General features: G+C 49.2%; 1 protein-coding gene across 1 annotated transcript in view; it reads right to left on the bottom strand.

Moving 5' to 3' along the window:
- slc35a1 (solute carrier family 35 member A1) overlaps window positions 1-15,538 on the bottom strand; it is a 32,005-nt gene extending 16,467 nt beyond the window's left edge. Inside the window, exons 1-5 of the mRNA XM_038799330.1 lie at window positions 15,197-15,538; window positions 13,633-13,810; window positions 11,917-12,076; window positions 9,367-9,519; window positions 3,503-3,569 (exon numbers count right to left, since the gene is read on the bottom strand). Of these exons, the coding sequence (XP_038655258.1) occupies window positions 3,503-3,569; window positions 9,367-9,519; window positions 11,917-12,076; window positions 13,633-13,810; window positions 15,197-15,206 (568 nt within the window). The 5' untranslated portion in view covers window positions 15,207-15,538. The remainder of the gene's footprint in view (window positions 1-3,502; window positions 3,570-9,366; window positions 9,520-11,916; window positions 12,077-13,632; window positions 13,811-15,196) is intronic.
- Window positions 15,539-16,857: the final 1,319 nt, after the last annotated feature.

The following is a 16,857-nucleotide window of genomic DNA, read 5'->3' as shown; positions in this document are numbered from 1 at the left end:
GGAGAGGAGGAGCCTTCAGGCGGGAGCTGCCACGCTGGCAGGTAATGCTGGTGAACGGAAGGGAGGTGGGGGAGATGGCTGCAGGGGGTTGGCCAAGTGGAGGTGGGGGAGGAGAGGGGGATGCAATGTGGCAGTGTTGGAGTAGGAATGGGTCATGGGCAGAGAAGGGGGCCATCTTGGATGGGAGTGATTTTAATTGCGTGCTGGAACCAAGGGTGAACAGGTCAAGACCTAAGTCAATGAGAATGTTGAGGATGACAAGAAGCTGGAAGGGTTTATGGAAAGGATGGGAACGGTGGATTGGTAGATGTTTAGGAACCCAGGGAAGAGGGAGTACTCCTTCTTCTCAGACGTGTACAAAGTATACCCCTGAATTGACTTTTTTGTGGTAGTGAGTCGAGTTGTGTTGGTGGGAGTGGAGAATGTGGGAATCGTGATCTCAGACCATGTGCCACACTGGTTGGAGGTTAGACTTAGTTCGAGGCAGGAGCAGAGGCCGGGATGGAGGTTAGACTCGGGGCTTCTACCGGACAAGGGGTTCTGTGAGAAAGTGCATTTGGTGATCAGAGACTATGTGGAGGATGAGGCGGTATCGGCGGCCACATCTTTGGAGGCAATGAAGGTGGTGGTTCAGGGGGAGGTTATCTCATTCAAGGCAAGGAGTTAGGAGAAGGAGGGAGGAGTATGGACGGCTGTTGGACGGGATAGTCGACGTGCACAGAAAATATTCGAGTGCCCCCAGGTTGGCAGAAAGGTGTTACAGGGGCAGTTCGATAGTTTGATGACGGGGAAAGCAGTGGGACAGTTACAGAGGGCGGGGAGGTGCAGTATAAATATGGAGAGAAGGCGAGCCATATGTAACCCCATCAGTTACGGAGGCAGGCTGTGTCTAGGGAAATTCTGAGGGTACGGACAGTGAAGGGGGAGATAGTGTCGGAGCCGAGGAAGATTAACAAGTTATTTAGGGCTGATCTGGGTGGCGAAGAAGGGGATATGGAGCTGTTTTTGGATGAGCTGGAATTCCCAAGGCTGGATGAGGAGAGGCAGGCGGGCGCTGGAGCAGCCGCTAGGGCCGAAAGAGGTGATGGATAGTATAACAGGGATGAAGTCAGGGAAGGCCCCAGACCGGACCGTTACCCAGCGGAGTTCTGTAAAGAGTTTGCAATGGAGTTGGCAGCACATTTATTGGGGATGTTTAGTGAGGCGGTGGAGAAGGGGGAGCTGCTGGAGACATTGACGCAGGCGATGATCAAGCTAATTCCAAAAAAGGAGGGGAAGGACCCGTTGGAGTGTGGGTCATATAGACCCATATCATTGTTAAACATGGATGTGAAAGTGTTGGTTAAGTTAGTGGCAGAGAGGATGGAAGGATGCGTTGCAGGGGTGGTCGCTGAAGGGCAGGCAACTTTCCAGGAACATTAGGCGGTTAGTAAATGTGATCATGGGGGTAAAGGTGAAGGGGTGGTACCGGAGGTAGTGGTCTCTGTGGACGTGGAGAAGGCTTTCGACCGGGTGGCGTGGCGGTACCTGTTTGAAGTTTTGGGACGGTTTGGGCCAAGGTTTGTAGCGTGGGTATGTCTGCTGTACACGGTGACAAGTGTACGGACAAACAAGATGAATTCAGAGCTTGGGGTTGCATAGGGGGACGAGGCAGGGGTGTCCGCTCTCGCCGCTGCTGTTCGTGCTGGCGATAGAGCCCTTGGTGATGGCCTCTTGGGGATCAGTAGAGAAGCAGGGGATTGTGGGGCGGGTAAGGAACACCGGGTGTCGCTGTATGCAGATGACCTGCTGCTGTTCATATCGGACCCAGGGGAGAATTATGGGCATTACTAGAAAGCTCAGGGTCTTCCCGGGCTACAAGCTGAATGTTGGAAAGAGTGAGGTGTTTCCGGTGAATGCAGTGGGTCGGGGAGCCAATCTTGGGTGTGTTGCCATTTAGGGTTACAAGGGACAGGTTCAGGTATTTGGGGATCCAGGTGACGGGGAAGTGGGCGACGATGCACAAATGGAACTTAACAAAGTTGGTGTAGGCAGTTCGGGAGTACTTTAGGAGATGGAATACGCGACACCTGACACTGGCGGGGAAGGTTCAGGTGGTATAAATGAACGTTCTGTCAAGGTTCCTGTTGGTATTCCAGACCCTCCCAATCTTCATTCCGAAGGCCTTTTTCCAGAAACTGGATGCAGCGATTTTGGATTTAAAAGAGTGGGGAAGGTACCTAGGGTGAAGAGGCAGAGGCAGAAAGGCGGGGGGGGGGGGGCCTTACCAAATATCTGTTGCACTACTATTGGGCGGCAAACGCGGAGAAGGTGAGGCAGTGGTCGGAAGGAGAGGGGTTAGAATGGGTTAGGGTGGAGGAGGAATCCTGCAGGGGGTCTAGCCTGCAGGCCATGGTGACGGCGGTGCTTCCGCTGGCACCGAGGTGGTACATGGCGAGCCCGGTGGCACAGTCCACAATTAGATTGTGGAACCAATTGAGGAGATGCCCGAGGATGGAGGGGATCTCGGTGTTAACACTGCTGTGTGGGAACCATGGGTTCAAGCTGGGGAGAGACAGATTGCATGTATAGGAGATGGAGAGAGGTAGGGCTGGTGAGGGCGAGGGATTTACATCTGGAGAAGAGGTTTGCAAGTCTGGAAGAGTTGTGGGAGAGGGAGGAGCTTCCGAAGGGAAGCAAATTCAGGAATAGGCAAGTGCAGGACTTTGCGCGGAAGAAATGGAGAGGATTTCCCAAGCTGCCAGAGTGTACCTAATCAGAACAGTTGCTGCTCCCGGATGTGGAAGGGGAGTGTAGGGTGGGATTGGGGATATATACGGGTGGCTGGGGGAGCAGGGGAGAGGTCAGGCGGTGAGGATTTAGGAGAAATAGGAGGAGGAGCTGGCAGGGGAAGTGTGGAGCAGGGCGATGCATAGGGTGAATTCGACCTCGTGTGCGAGGATGAGTGTGATTCAGTTTAAGGTGGTGCATAGAGTGCACATGACTCAGGCGAGGAGGAGTATGTTCTTTCAGTGGGTGGGGCAAATGTCGGAGTTTGTGGAAGAGAGGAAGGCTGACGTTATGGTCTTCGCCACTCTCTGGTTGCCAGGCGTAGGATTCTGTTGGAATGGCAGTCGACAACGCCACCAGGGGGCGACGGTCTGGCTGGGGGACCTATACGATCCTCTCCTGCTGGAAAAGATTAAGTTCGAATTGAGGGGTTCAACAGAGGGCTTTGAGACACAGCGGGGACTGTTCATGACCATGTTTGAGGAATTGTTAATCCGGGGGGGGGGGGGGGGGGGGGGGGGGTGGGGGTGGTGTGTGTGTGTAGCATCTGCACAAACTTAACTGTGAGGTGTGGAGAATACTCTTTGATTTATTTATGTTTTTGTACCTTTGAATATGTTTGGAATAAAATCAAACTATACAACCAAGAATCATCTACTTTTGGCATGGGATTCTTTTATTCAAATGGGAAGAAGGTGGTGTCTGTGTTAAATATCAGGTTGCATCTACGTACCTGCAAATCCAGAACATAATACTGCAATGGCTATGGCGACAAATCCCAAAAATGGATTCTGTTCAACCTGCAACATGAATAAACATGCTGTAACAATTGACCTTCCTATCGTATATGAATTACACAAAGCTGTTTTATGAACCAGATTAGTACACGTGCAAAATTAGTTTGTCTTTTGCAGGGAAAAAACAGAAACGTCCAAAAAATAAAAATCACAATTGTCTTAAGTCTTTCTTTTGCTTATTTGTTCTTAACTGTCTTCCAGCAACGAAGGTGAAAATGCAGAACAACAGCGTTTAACTGGATTCACTCACTTCAAATCAATACAACTTATTCCATAATAATACAAAACAAATCCTTACTCTACCCTTCCCCACATCGGTGAGTTACCATACTTGACTTTAAACACAATTATTTTTAACTGCCCTCCAGCATTTCTCATTCCTGCAGCTTCGACCCTAGATTGCCTTTCAGCATTCCCTTCTGAAATCCTGACTGGCTGCCGGTGTCAAGATTTTACCTTCCTCACTTCCCAGTTGGAAGGGACGGTTTCCAGGAATAGGCTGAACACCTGACGCCAGCAATGCCCAACATAGTGGGCAAGAGGAGTTTATGGATTACCGAGACATTGGCAAGTAGCAAAACATCGAAGTTAGTTCAATTAACATCTTACTTATCTAGCAGCCCGCTCGGAGCATTTTTCTTTTGTCTCCATGAATGCACTAGGCGTCAAATAAAACCAAAATCCCAAAAGGCTCCTGTGGTAAAACTGGTGCCAGAATGCAGCACCACTCCTTTCCTTTTTTTATAAATGTTTTTTTATTGAGTTTTCATATTTTATATATGACAAATTACAAGTTATTAGAGAGAGAGAAAAAAAAAAGGAAAACACAAAAATTTTACATGAATATTTACAGGTAAGCCTCTTCATAACAATAATTGTGGCCGCCCCCTTTAGCCAGCATACATATTTTACATTCCCCAATATGGCCGAGGCACATGTTTATAGGCATTTATTTATAGTTTGGTTTTGGGCCTTGGCTTGCCATCAAACCCTCATACCGAGCCCGTAGCCCCCCCCCCCCCCCCCCCCCCCCGGCTACCTTCCCCCGATTCCCGCCCATTTTTCCCTGGTTCTTGGCCACCCGACTATTCTTCCTCATGTACGTTGGCCACAAACAGGTCCCGGAACAGTTGCATGAATGGCTCCCACGTTCTGTGGAAGCCGTCGTCCGACCCCCGGATGGCGAATTTGATTTTCTCCACTTGGAGAGATTCCGAGAGGTCGGACAGCCAGTCTGCAGCTCTGGGTGGTGCTGCTGACCGCCAGCCAAACAGGATTCTACGGCGGGCAATCAGGGAGGCAAAGGCAAGGGCGTCCGCCCTCCTCCCCAGGAATAGATCTGGCTGGTCTGAAACCCCGAAGACCGCCACTATCGGGCATGGCTCCACCCTCACCCCCACCACTTTGGACATAGCCTCGAAGAAGGCTGTCCAGTACTCCACAAGTCTGGGGCAAGACCAGAACATGTGGGCGTGGTTGGCCGGGCCTCTCTGGCACCGCTCACATTTGTCCTCCACCTCCGGGAAGAACCTACTCATACGGTTTCTCGTTAAGTGGGCTCTATGTACCACTTTTAGTTGCGTCAGGCTGAGCCTTGCGCACGTGGAGGTGGAGTTGACCCTATGCAGTGCTTCGCTCCAGAGTCCCCACCCTATCTCCATCCCCAGGTCGTCCTCCCATTTCCTTCTTGTTGCGTCCAGTACGGTGTCGTCCCTGTCTACCAGTCGGTCATACATGTCACTACAGTTCCCTTTCTCTAGGATACTTGCGTCCAGTAGGTCTTCCAATAGTGTCTGTCGTGGCGGTTGTGGGTACGTCCTTGTCTCCTTTCGTAGGAAGTTTTGAGCTGCAGGTACCGTAGCTCGTTCCCCCCAGCTAGCTGAAATTTCTCTGTCAGTTCGTCCAGTGTTGCGATCCTGTCGTCCGTGTATAGGTCCCTGACTGTCAGTGTCCCCCCGTCCTGCCTCCACCTTTTGAAGGTGGCGTCGGTCAGTGCTGGTTTGAACCTATGGTTGTTGCAGATGGGAGCCTTGTCCGACATTTTGTACAGGCCAAATTGCTGCCGCAGTTGGTTCCAGGATTGGAGGGTGGCTGTCACCACTGGGCTGGTGGAGTGTTTTTTGGGTGGGGATGGGAGTGCTGCCGTGGCGAGGGCCTGGAGGGAGGTTCCCATGCAGGAGGCCTCCTCCGCACGCACCCACTCGGCTTCTGGCTCCTGGATCCATCCCCTTACTCGCTCGGCTGTTGCCGCCCAGTGGTAGAATTGTAGATTCGGGAGGGCTAGCCCCCCCCCTGGATTTTGTTTTTTGTATGACCTTCTTTGGGATCCTAGCATTTTTACCCCCCCAAACGAACGCCATGATATGTTTGTCCAGCGCTTTGAAAAAGGCCTTGGGGATGTAGATCGGAATGGATCTAAACAGGAAAAGGAACCTGGGCAGTACGTTCATTTTGATCGTCTGGACTCTCCCCGCGAGGGAGAGCGGGAGTGTGTTCCATCTTTGCAGGTCCTTTTTAACTTCCTCCGTCAGGCTGGTGAGGTTCCATTTGTGGATCCCTTTCCAGTCATGGGCTATTTGGATCCCCAGGTAGCGGAATTATTTCGGGCTTGTTTGAACGGCAGGCCCTTTAGTGCTGCCCCCCCCCCCCCCCCCCCCCCCCCTTGCGGGTGCACTGGGAAGATCTCACTTTTGCTCATGTTGAGTTTGTAGCCCGAGAAGGCTCCAAACTCTTTCAGGAGCGCTATGATTCCGTCCATGCTGCTTTGTGGGTCCGAGATATAGAGGAGCAGATCATCTGCATAGAGTGAGACTCTGTGCTCTCTACCTCCCCTTCGGATCCCCCTCCAATTTTTTGCTGCCCTGAGCGCGATTGCTAGCGGTTCGATTGCTAGTGCGAACAGCAGCGGGGACAGTGGGCATCCTTGTCTGGTGCCCCTGTGCAGCTGGAAGTATTGGGAGTTGGTATTGTTGGTCCGTACACTCGCCATGGGAGCGTTGTATAGGAGCTTTACCCAAGCGGTGAACCCTGTTCCAAGCCCGAACCGCTCCAGTACCTCTATGAGGTATTTCCATTCGACTCTGTCGAAGGCCTTTTCTGCGTCCAGGGAGGCGATCACCTCTTGTGTTCTCTCCCCGGAGGGGGTCATTATCACGTTCAGCAGGCGCCTGATGTTCGCGGTAAGCTGTCTACCTTTGACGAAGCCCGTCTGGTCCTCTGTGACCACCTCAGGTACACAGTCTTCTAGCCTTTTGGCTAGGATTTTGGCCAGTATTTTGGCGTCTGCGTTCAGCAGAGATATGGGTCTGTATGACCCACATTCCGTTGGGTCTTTGTCTTTCTTAGGTATCAGCGAGATTGAGGCCTGTGCTAACGTGGGTGGCAGTGTGCCCCTAGCTAGCGAGTCTGTGAACATCTCCCGCAGGTGCGGGGCCAGCGCTGTCGCGGATTTTTTGTAGAAGTCCGCCTGGAATCCGTCCGGTCCCGGCGCCTTCCCCGTCTGCATGGAGCTAATGCTCTCCATGATCTCTCCCAGTGCTAGTGGTGCTTCCAGATCCCGTTTTCTGCCCTCTCCCACGACTGGTATGTCCAGTCCATCAAGAAACCGGTTCATCCCAGCCTTCCCCGTTGGGGGCTCCGAGGTGTATAGCTCTTGGTAGAAGGCCTTGAAGGTTTCGTTAATCCTCTCTGGTTCTGTTTCCCACGTGCCTCTGGTACCTCTGATTTGCGCAATTTCCCTGCTGGCTGCCTGCTTTCTCAGCTGGTGTGCCAACAAGCGGCTGGCTTTGTCTCCGTGTTCGTACAGGGCCCCGCGTGCCTGGCGGAGTTGGTGTACTGCTTTCCTGGTGGAGAGCAGGTCAAAGTTCCTTTGTAATTCTTTTCTCTCCGCCAGGAGCTCTACGGTCGGGGCCTCGGAGTATTTACGGTCTACCTCCAGTATGGAGTCGACCAGCTTCTGCCTAGCCACCCTTTCCTCCCTATCTCTTTGCGCTTTGTAGGCAATGATTTCCCCTCTTAGTACGGCCTTAAGCGCTTCCCAGAACGTGGAGGATGAGACCTCCCCGTTTTGGTTGTTCTCCGTGTATTCCGCTATGGCCCGCGCTATCCTTTCGCTGAAGGCCTTGTCAGCTAGTAAGGCACCGTCCAGCCTCCATGTGGGGCGCTGGGCCCTTCCCGTCTCCAGCCGCACGTCCATGTAGTGTGGGGCGTGGTCTGATATCACAATTGCGGAATATTCCACCTTGTCTATCCCTGGAAGCACCGTTTTCCCCACCACAAAGAAGTCAATTCTGGTGTACACATTGTGTACTGGGGAGAAGAAAGAGAATTCTTTCTCCCCCGGGTGGGCGAATCTCCAGGGGTCCACTGCTCCCATCTGCTCCATATAGTGACTGAGTTCCCTTGCCATGTTTGAGGTTTTCCCCGTTCTGGGGTTTGATCTGTCCGTCTTTGGGTCCTGTACACAGTTGAAGTCCCCCCCCATGATTAGTCGGTGCGTCGCTCTGTCCGGGATTTCTGCCATGGTCTTTTGGATGAAGCTCGTGTCGTCCCAGTTGGGCGCGTACACGTTAACTAGAACTACCGGCACCCCATCCAGGGCCCCGCTGACCATGACATACCGTCCCCCTGGGTCCGTAACCGTCTTTGTCACCCTAAACATTGTCCTCTTGCCAATAGGATCGCCACCCCCCTGGCCCTTGCCCCATAACAGGAATGATAGGTTTGTCCCACCCAGCCCTTTCTTACCCGCAGTTGGTCCTGCTCCCTCAGGTGCGTCTCTTGGAGGAAGACTATGTCGGCCCTCATGTTTCTAAGGTGGGTGAGGACTCTAGATCTCTTCACTGGGCCGTTAAGTCCCCTTACGTTCCAGGTGACTATTCTGGTGGGGGGCTTCTGCCCCCTTGCTCCTGTGGGGTTAATCATATTTGTCCGGTGGACGCGCCCCTGCCCTCTGGGGTTTCCCTTTGTTAGGGAGCCGTCCAGGATGTCCACTATCACTGCTCTCCCCATGCGGTCGGGTCCCTGCGCTCTGGGGTTCCCCCTTGTCCCGGGGACACCCGCCATAGCCGTCCACTGTGTGTCCGCCATGCGGGTAGTCCCCTGCACTCCGGGGGGCCCCTTCACCCACAGACCGTACTGGGTGGCACCACTCCTTTCCTGAGAACATTGTGCTAAGTAGGTTTCCAGAAGTATTAGCATGTTTTCAGTATCTCACTCATCTGGCTGTTCATCATATGAATTACAGCCACACTCCAAGGTTTTGCCCTCACCCAATATCCACATACTTGCACCAATGGTCATTGAATATTACTCCACTGGTGATGGCTAAAGCAAAGAATGAAGTAAATCAATGCTGCTGTGCACATTTAGTTGGCTTGTAACAAACGACTGCAGCCCTCAACTTGTGTGAAAACGTCAGAGACTGATTTTAATGGCGCTGAAAACTTTTATTGTGCCAACAGAAATAATAAAAGAGCAAGAAGCCGGACATTCTGCCCAACCAGTCCACGGCTGCATTTATGCTCCACACAATTTCTTCTCTCAGAGGATTGCAAATCTGTGGAATTCTTTACCACAGAGAGCTGTAGTGGCTGGGTCATTAAGTATGCTCACGGTCGAGATGGACAGTAGAGATGGACAGGTTTTTAAATCAGTAAAGAATCAAGGGTTACGGGGATAAGGCGGCAACTGGGATTGTCACATCAGATCATTCATGATCTCATTGAATAGCGGGACAGACTCAATGGGCCGACTTCTGCTCCTACATCTTAAGCCATCTCTCAAAGCTACAATTACTTACTTGCACCTTTGTAGCTTCTACAGGTTTCCATTGGACTAACATTACCCCAGCACATAGCATAAATACCGAGGCCCACTGCAGCTTGCTGAGTGAGCGGTTCAGCATCAGGACTGTGCACAGTGCTGTGCTGGGGATCTTTAGTTGGTATGTCACCTTAAAAGAAAATACAAATATAATTAGAAACAGAAGCTTGACTCTTCTTTCTCATAGTACACCACTGATCCAGCTGGAAAACCTAAGTTATTTTGGTGTTTAATAATACTAACCTTTTTTAAAAGAGGCACATTAAGTGAGCAATTTAGGTAATAATTGATCAACCAACAATTGATAACTATTAAATGTGCAAGTTCAACGTTATTAGTCATGAAGGACTCCAAGAAGTACCTGCTGGTTCATTGCATCTTTGATGTTAAGTGGCTGGCCGGCACAAATTGGAATTAAGTACATGCACATTAATTGTGGGCAAGGCCCATTGAAACCACAAAAATAATTAAATTAGGGGGCCTTTCCATAATTTTATAAGACATCGGAATCGATTCGCGAACTGGCAGTGAAGATGAGGACTGGTAGAGCATCTTTTTGCCAGAGTGGCCTTGACCTGGACTTAGATCTTCTCTTGACTCTGAGCTCATGATGCCAAAGGTACGACACTACCATTGTCCTACCCTCTTCACCAGAAATCAAAATGCCATCACTGCATAGTGCGCAAAGGCTTGGCACCAAACCCCCAAGCTCTCCCAGCGTGGTATTTGTACACATTAGAAAAATACCTCAGTAAGATGATTTAATGTTATTACAGAATTCCTACAGGGCAGAAGGAAGCCATTCGGCCCATCGAGTCTGCACCAACCCTCTGAAAGAGCACCCTACCTAGACCCATACCCTCAGCCTATCCTCGTAACCCCACCTAACCTTTTGGACATTAAAGGCAACTTAGCATGGCCAATCCACCTAACTTGTACATCTTTGGACTATGGGAGGAAACCAGAGCACCCGGAGGAAATCCACAGACACGGGGAGAATGAGCAAACTGCGCACAGACAATCATTCGAGGCTGGAATTGAACCTTGGTCCCTGGAGCTGTGAGGCAGCCACGCCATCCAAGGGCTTAACTCCTCACTCGGGCATGACTACAGAGGCATTAGTGACTCTCAACATCTTTCCCATGTATCGACGGTCCACACATGACCCTTGACAGGGAGTTAGCCTTCTGAGCAGGCAACTTCACGGCCAAGCCAGGTAGTTTTCATCTCAAATTATACTTCAAGCAGGGTTGCCAGATAGAAAACAGACAACATGCCCTATAGCAGCACAGGGGTTATCACAGTTGCTTCACAGCGCCAGCAACCCGGGTTCGATTCCCGGCTTGGGTCACTGTCTGTGCAGAGCCTGCACGTTTTCCCTCTGTCTGCGTGGGTTTCCTCCGGATGCTCCAGTTTCCTCCCACAAGTCCCGAAAGATGTGCTTGTTAGGTGAATTGGGCATTCTGAATTCTCCCTCAGTGTACTTGAACAGGTGCCGGATTGTGGTGATTACGGGATTTTCACAGTAACTTCACTGCAGTGTTAATGTAAGCCCACGTGTGACACTAAAATTTTTTATTATTATAGCTGGTTTTCTCAGGGAGCCAGAGACCAATTGCAACACCCTTGCTGAGTCTGGTTTGCTGCTGATCTATTAAAATCCCTTTTGTCCGAGGTTGTGATTCCATCAGTGTACTGTGCCTTTAATTCCACCAAGCAAGTGTCAGATCTTTGATGCGCCATTGCACAGCTGCAAGCACAGGCCAGACACTTCTTTGCAGGGCGGAAAAGATAGGTCCACTTCTCAGGCTATACTTCAGAACGCCTCTTCAACCAATGACAATGGATCACGAACAGTATAGCATAGAAAGAGGCCATTGGGTTCAATGCATTCATTTTTTTTTTTTTACATTTTTTTTTAAAAGAGTACCCAATTAATTTTTTTCCAATTAAGGGGCAATTTAGCGTGGCCAATCCACCTAACATGCACATCTTTGGGTTGTGGGGGCGAAACCCACGCAAACATGGGGAGACTGTGCAAACTCCACACGGACAGTGACCCAGAGCCAGGATCAAACCTGGGACCTCGGTGCCGTGAGGCAGCAGTGCTACCACTGCGCCACCGTGCTGCCCCTGGGTTCAATGCATTCATGTCGTATCTCTGTAAGAGCTGCCCACTCAGCCCCAATTTTCTGACCCTTCCCTATAGCAATTATTATTTTTCAATGCATTAAACTGTAATGAAATAAAAACGGAAAATGTTGGAAAACCTCAACCAGTCTGACAGCATCAGCGAAGAGAGAAACAGAGTTAACAATGCAAAGTTTTCTCTCTACAGATGATACCAAACTAGCTGAGTTTTTTCAGCACTTCCTGTTTTCATTTCAGATCTCCAGCATCCGTTGACTTTTGCTTTTTTAAATAGTAATGAATCAAACATTTCAAAAAGAATGTCACATATACATCACAGGAGAACAAAGATTGCTTGATAAAGACTTCATGATCAGCATATCCAGATATTCCTTACCTGATACACCGCTGCGTCCAGATTGCTAAGGGCCACAAAAGCCATATTGTTCTGAACGGCATACACTAGAGATGGGATACTGAGCTTCAGCAATTCTTTAGGGCTTCGTATTACATGCTCATGTAACGTGGACAACAACCTACTCAAACTCCCAGTGTCCCTTAGGAAGAGAAAAAAATGTACGTTATGCAGCTTATTAAATCATCACGCACGAGGATGACATGGTGGCACAGTGGTTAGCACTGCTGCCTCAGTGCTCCACGGATCCGGGTCCGATTCCAGCCTCTGATGACTGTCTGTGTGGCGTTTACACGTTCTCCCCGTGGGTTTCCTCCGGACGCTCTGGTTTCCTCCCATGGTCCAAACATGTGTAGGTTAGGTGGAGTGGCCATGCCAAATTACCCCTTGGCCAAAGATATGTCAATTTGGAGTGGTTACAGGGATAGGGCAGGGGATTGGGCCTAGGTAGGGTACACTTTCAAAAAGTCAGTCCAGACTCGATGGGCCAAGGGCCAGATAGGTCCTGTAGGAATTCAAAGTAACTACAGATGCTGGCAGAAGCTCTCTGGCTCCCTCACGTCTGGGTAAAATGGGGCTGAAAGTTGACTTGAAGAGTGCGCTGCTAAACCCCCGCCTCTCTTTTTGAGAGACCAGTCCCAAATTCACACACCCTTATACAAGTGGACACCTGTACAGCACAGGTCACTGAAAGAAAGTATTTGCTCAGTTCGAACGGTAAACAGTGGCTCGTTGTCCTCCCCCCACCCCCCCCCACCTCCGGCCTATCGTTTAAAGGTTGGCAGAGGAGGTTGCAACAAAATGGAGGAGGCGCAAGAGGGTGATCACACACACAGGCCCCATCACTAAAAGTAGATATTTGCAGACAAAGACATGTTTCTGCAAGCAGCCCAGCAACAGCCTCTTCCCCCAACTGCACAAACAACCCCCAAGATGTTCCTCCCGGCTTTTGTGCAGCTTTCACTGGAAGCTAATTCCTACTTACATTCAGGAAGAATGGAAGTCCCAGCCTGCTAGAGTCACCCACCCAAACTGAAAGTAATGGCCACTGTGCTAATGTATATATGCTGGTGAGGAATTTATAAATAAAAGCAGGAAGTGGCATACATTGCACCTGCCTGATGCTCCACTTGCTACATTAACCAATACTTTCAGCATTTTGTCCCATGACTGGAAACTGCAATAAAACAGCCAAAAAATCTCAGAACCACTAAGAATTAGTATTGAGGATGTACATTTCAGCTGGTCAACAATTGATCCCCAAATTACTTCGACTAAAAACAGTTCTTGCGGCCTTGAATTACAGGTCCACAAATGGAATGTGATGCATCAATGTAATAACCTGCAACATTTGCTTATGTCATGGCCTGAGACATATTGAGTTTCTTCCTGGAGTTATGAGTACTTTCTAAATGGGAGTATTTCTGTTTCTTATCATCACACAACCACCTGCTTCTCAAGACAATTTAGGGATGGGCAACAAATGCTGGCCTTCCCAGCAACACCCATGTGCCAAAAAATACTTTCTTTAAAAATCACTACACAAAGCAAGCGCGGTCTAGTGTGATGTTTACAATGATAAGGAAATATTCTACACAAGTGAAATGCAACTAAAACAATACCTCCTTACAAAATCAGTATTAAAATACAACACATGATTTTTCAACCCTGAACTAATATGATAGATTTCACACATACCTTGTTAACATACCTAAACTCAGGAATAGTTTGATGACTTCAGTGATGCAAACAGCAGTAGTTGCAAAATACATCTCCGTTAAGACAGTCCTCGTGTACCGCAATGCCACAGTATAAGTGGCAGCCACAAGCGTCATTACAGTCAAGCAGTACAGTTTAAATGGCAGGCTGACATTCTCTGAAACATAAAGGAAAATTGTCTCCAAAAAAATGCTAAGAGGCAGAAAAAACCTGCAGGACTACTAAAATTGATATGACGTGGGAAACCATTCCACCAAAACCACCTTCTTCAGCACTCCCCATGTTTTAAAATAATTAGTCTTATCTTCTCTACTCTTACCATTCCACATTGCAATCATTCTCCACCCCACCCCACCCCATCCCAAAAAAGTTATTTTTTTCTTTCAAGATCATCTAGTTTTAGGAGTATCCCTTTTGAACACAGACTTTTAAGGCTGAATCACACAACATTTATTTACCCGTCTTTACTCAAAAATCAGCACCCTGACGGTCTCCATTGCCTACAAGACTTGGATCGCCCCCTTCTTTCAGGCTCGAGGGGCCAGATGGCCTACTCCTGCTCCTAGTTCTTATGTTCTTCTCTATGTTTCAATAGTTAAAAGCAGGAGCAACACTCAAGATGTGACCTGGCCTACACACACTACAGATTTTACCAGAGATTCTCCAACTTGCACTTTTGGCTGCATAGAATAAAACAACCGGATTCAAAACGGAGTGCCTTGAGATGATTTTTGTGAACGGCACCTTATAGATGAAAGTTCTGGTTGTTGTTGCTGCTGCTCCACAGAGACTGAACATGTTGAGCACTAATGAAGGGCAGCAATGTGGTTCTTACTGGACTAGTAACACCCACCACAACAGTTTGAGAATGTGATTTTGAAGAAAAAAAACCATAAAATTTATTAGTCAAGAAAACTAGCATTATTTAAAGTGAGCACTAAACTACTGGATGGTTGTAAAAACCCAACTAAGAAAATCTGCCATCCTAACCTAGTCTGGTCTGAATCTGACTTCTGTGCCACGAAAGGGGCTTCCAGGTGTTTAATAAATAAACCCTCCTTGTTGTCCCACACCAAGCTGGTCGAGCAACAAATAGAAAACCCCAATATACCAAGAACGCATATTTTAAAATCTCAGTTCCTTTGGCAATATTTAGCCTCTTACTCAAGGCATTGGTACACTATCCTACTTAGCTCTACCGAAGGGGCGGGGGAGGGATGATCTCCTTATCGATGCTCAGATCCTTCGCCAAAGCAAAATCGAACCAACTTTCCGACATGCGCTAAGTGGCATCGTAGGTCGGCGTTCAATTGTAATGGAACGATTTGTCTTTCGATAATAATCGGTAACCAATAAACAAACAGCAATAACTAACATGCAACACTGCTGGCATAACAACGGGAATGACCGTCAACAGACATTCATGTATATGCCTTTGTTTCAGGATGCGGCGAAGGTATGACATCAAAACACTTCAATTTGCACTCGTCTCAAAACATTTTTTTTAAAGCAAAAGTGCACCCAGGCTGACATGTCGCCTTACCGGTGGCCATCTTTCTGGGCAAGCTGAACACGGGGCCGTGTGTCCTGAGCAGGCTGAACTGGCGGGGTTTGGCGCGCGGAACCTCTCCGCTGCGGTTCCCGCAGCTTTGCTGCTATCGAACGAGGCCCGGACCCACAGACAACTGATCAGAACCCGAACGCTCCGGGCCACGTTCCAAAAACCAACGCGCGCGCACGCACGCACGTCTGCATGAAACCCCGCCTCCTTTCCAACCCGCTGGTCATCGCGGGGGCGGGAGGCAAACCCAACCCACGCATCAGCTCGTCGCTGTGATCGCTGCAGCGGGGGAACCCGGCGGCGAGTTGTTTGTGGGCGGCAGGTCATTAGCTGTGGTTCCCGTTATCTCTCCCGTTAACCGGAGCGGCTGCGGCATCTGACCCACCCTGACCGCCACAGGCAATCATAATCATTTCGGTGCATCTTCTGCTGCAGCCCCACCTCCGACAGGACATCACTCGCCGGGGGGGGGGGGGGGGGGGGGGGGGGCTATGTTGAGGAGAATTTAAAAATTAACTGGATGGTTTCCAAGGTCTAAATTAGGTTTAGAGTGAATGTATGTCAAATAAAAACATGATGTAGAGATGGCGGCAGCGTTGAACTGGGGCGGGCACAGTAAGAAGTCTTACAACACCAGGTTAAAGTCCAACAGGTTTGTTTGGAAACGGGTATTGAAGGAGCTACGCTCCGAAAACTTGCGATTCCAAATAAGCCTGTTGGACTTAAACCTGGTGTTACAAATAAAAACAGGAAGCGCTGCAAAAACTCAGCAAGTCTGGCAATGTCTGCGGAGAGAGAGAGAGAAAAACGGGAGTGAATGTATCCACTTCAATATGACTCTTTGCACTGGTGTGAAATCCGTGGTTTGCAGGAACTGTGGGAGGCGTGTTGAGGTGGTTTGTCATGTTTTGTTGGGAGCACTGATTCTGGCCATGTTTTGGCTTCTTTGTTTTAGACACCAGATAAATGAGATGCCAGGTTTCTCGGAATAGGTGTGATGCAGGATTTTCAGAATCAAAACTACTCCAAAGACATTTAAAAATGGCGAGGGGGTATTCTGGGATTCCTGCTCCCTTTTTTACACTGTCATGGAACAGGGGGGTTTCACAGTGACTTCATTGCAGTGTTAATGTATGCCTACTTGTGACAATAATGATTACTTTAAAGGTCCTGACCTGGCCAGCTCCATTGAGCAGGCTTTATCTCCAAGCCCTCCACAATTTTTGTACAGCTGGGCCAAACTGCTGGAGGCTTCCCTGAGGAGCCGTGAACCATGATCGGACTTTGGGGACCTAAGTCCATAATGTCTTACCCATGCTCCTCCGTGCCAACCCAATCCAACCCCATAACCCCCATGCCAATTTATGCTCCCTATCCTCCCCCCATGGTCCCTTATAATTTCAATCCCAATGTATGGCTCTTCTATGCCCATTCACCCAGTATACACCACATGCAGAACTAATGAACCATATAGTAACTCCGGCATGTGTGGAACTGCTCAAGAAAAAGACAAAATAAAACTGCTGTTCTTGCAACCTGAAAGTATCAGTCAGACCATTAAAGTATCAATAACAGAGGCTTCAACCCAGACTCAAAGAATGTTATAGCCAGCAGGCGAGACCCACATCATCTACATTAAATTC

This window comes from Scyliorhinus canicula, chromosome 6 (genome assembly GCF_902713615.1).
Source record: "Scyliorhinus canicula chromosome 6, sScyCan1.1, whole genome shotgun sequence".
NCBI lineage: Eukaryota > Metazoa > Chordata > Chondrichthyes > Carcharhiniformes > Scyliorhinidae > Scyliorhinus > Scyliorhinus canicula.
Note: the sequence above shows the minus strand (reverse complement) of the source record. Positions and strands in the feature narration are given on the sequence as shown.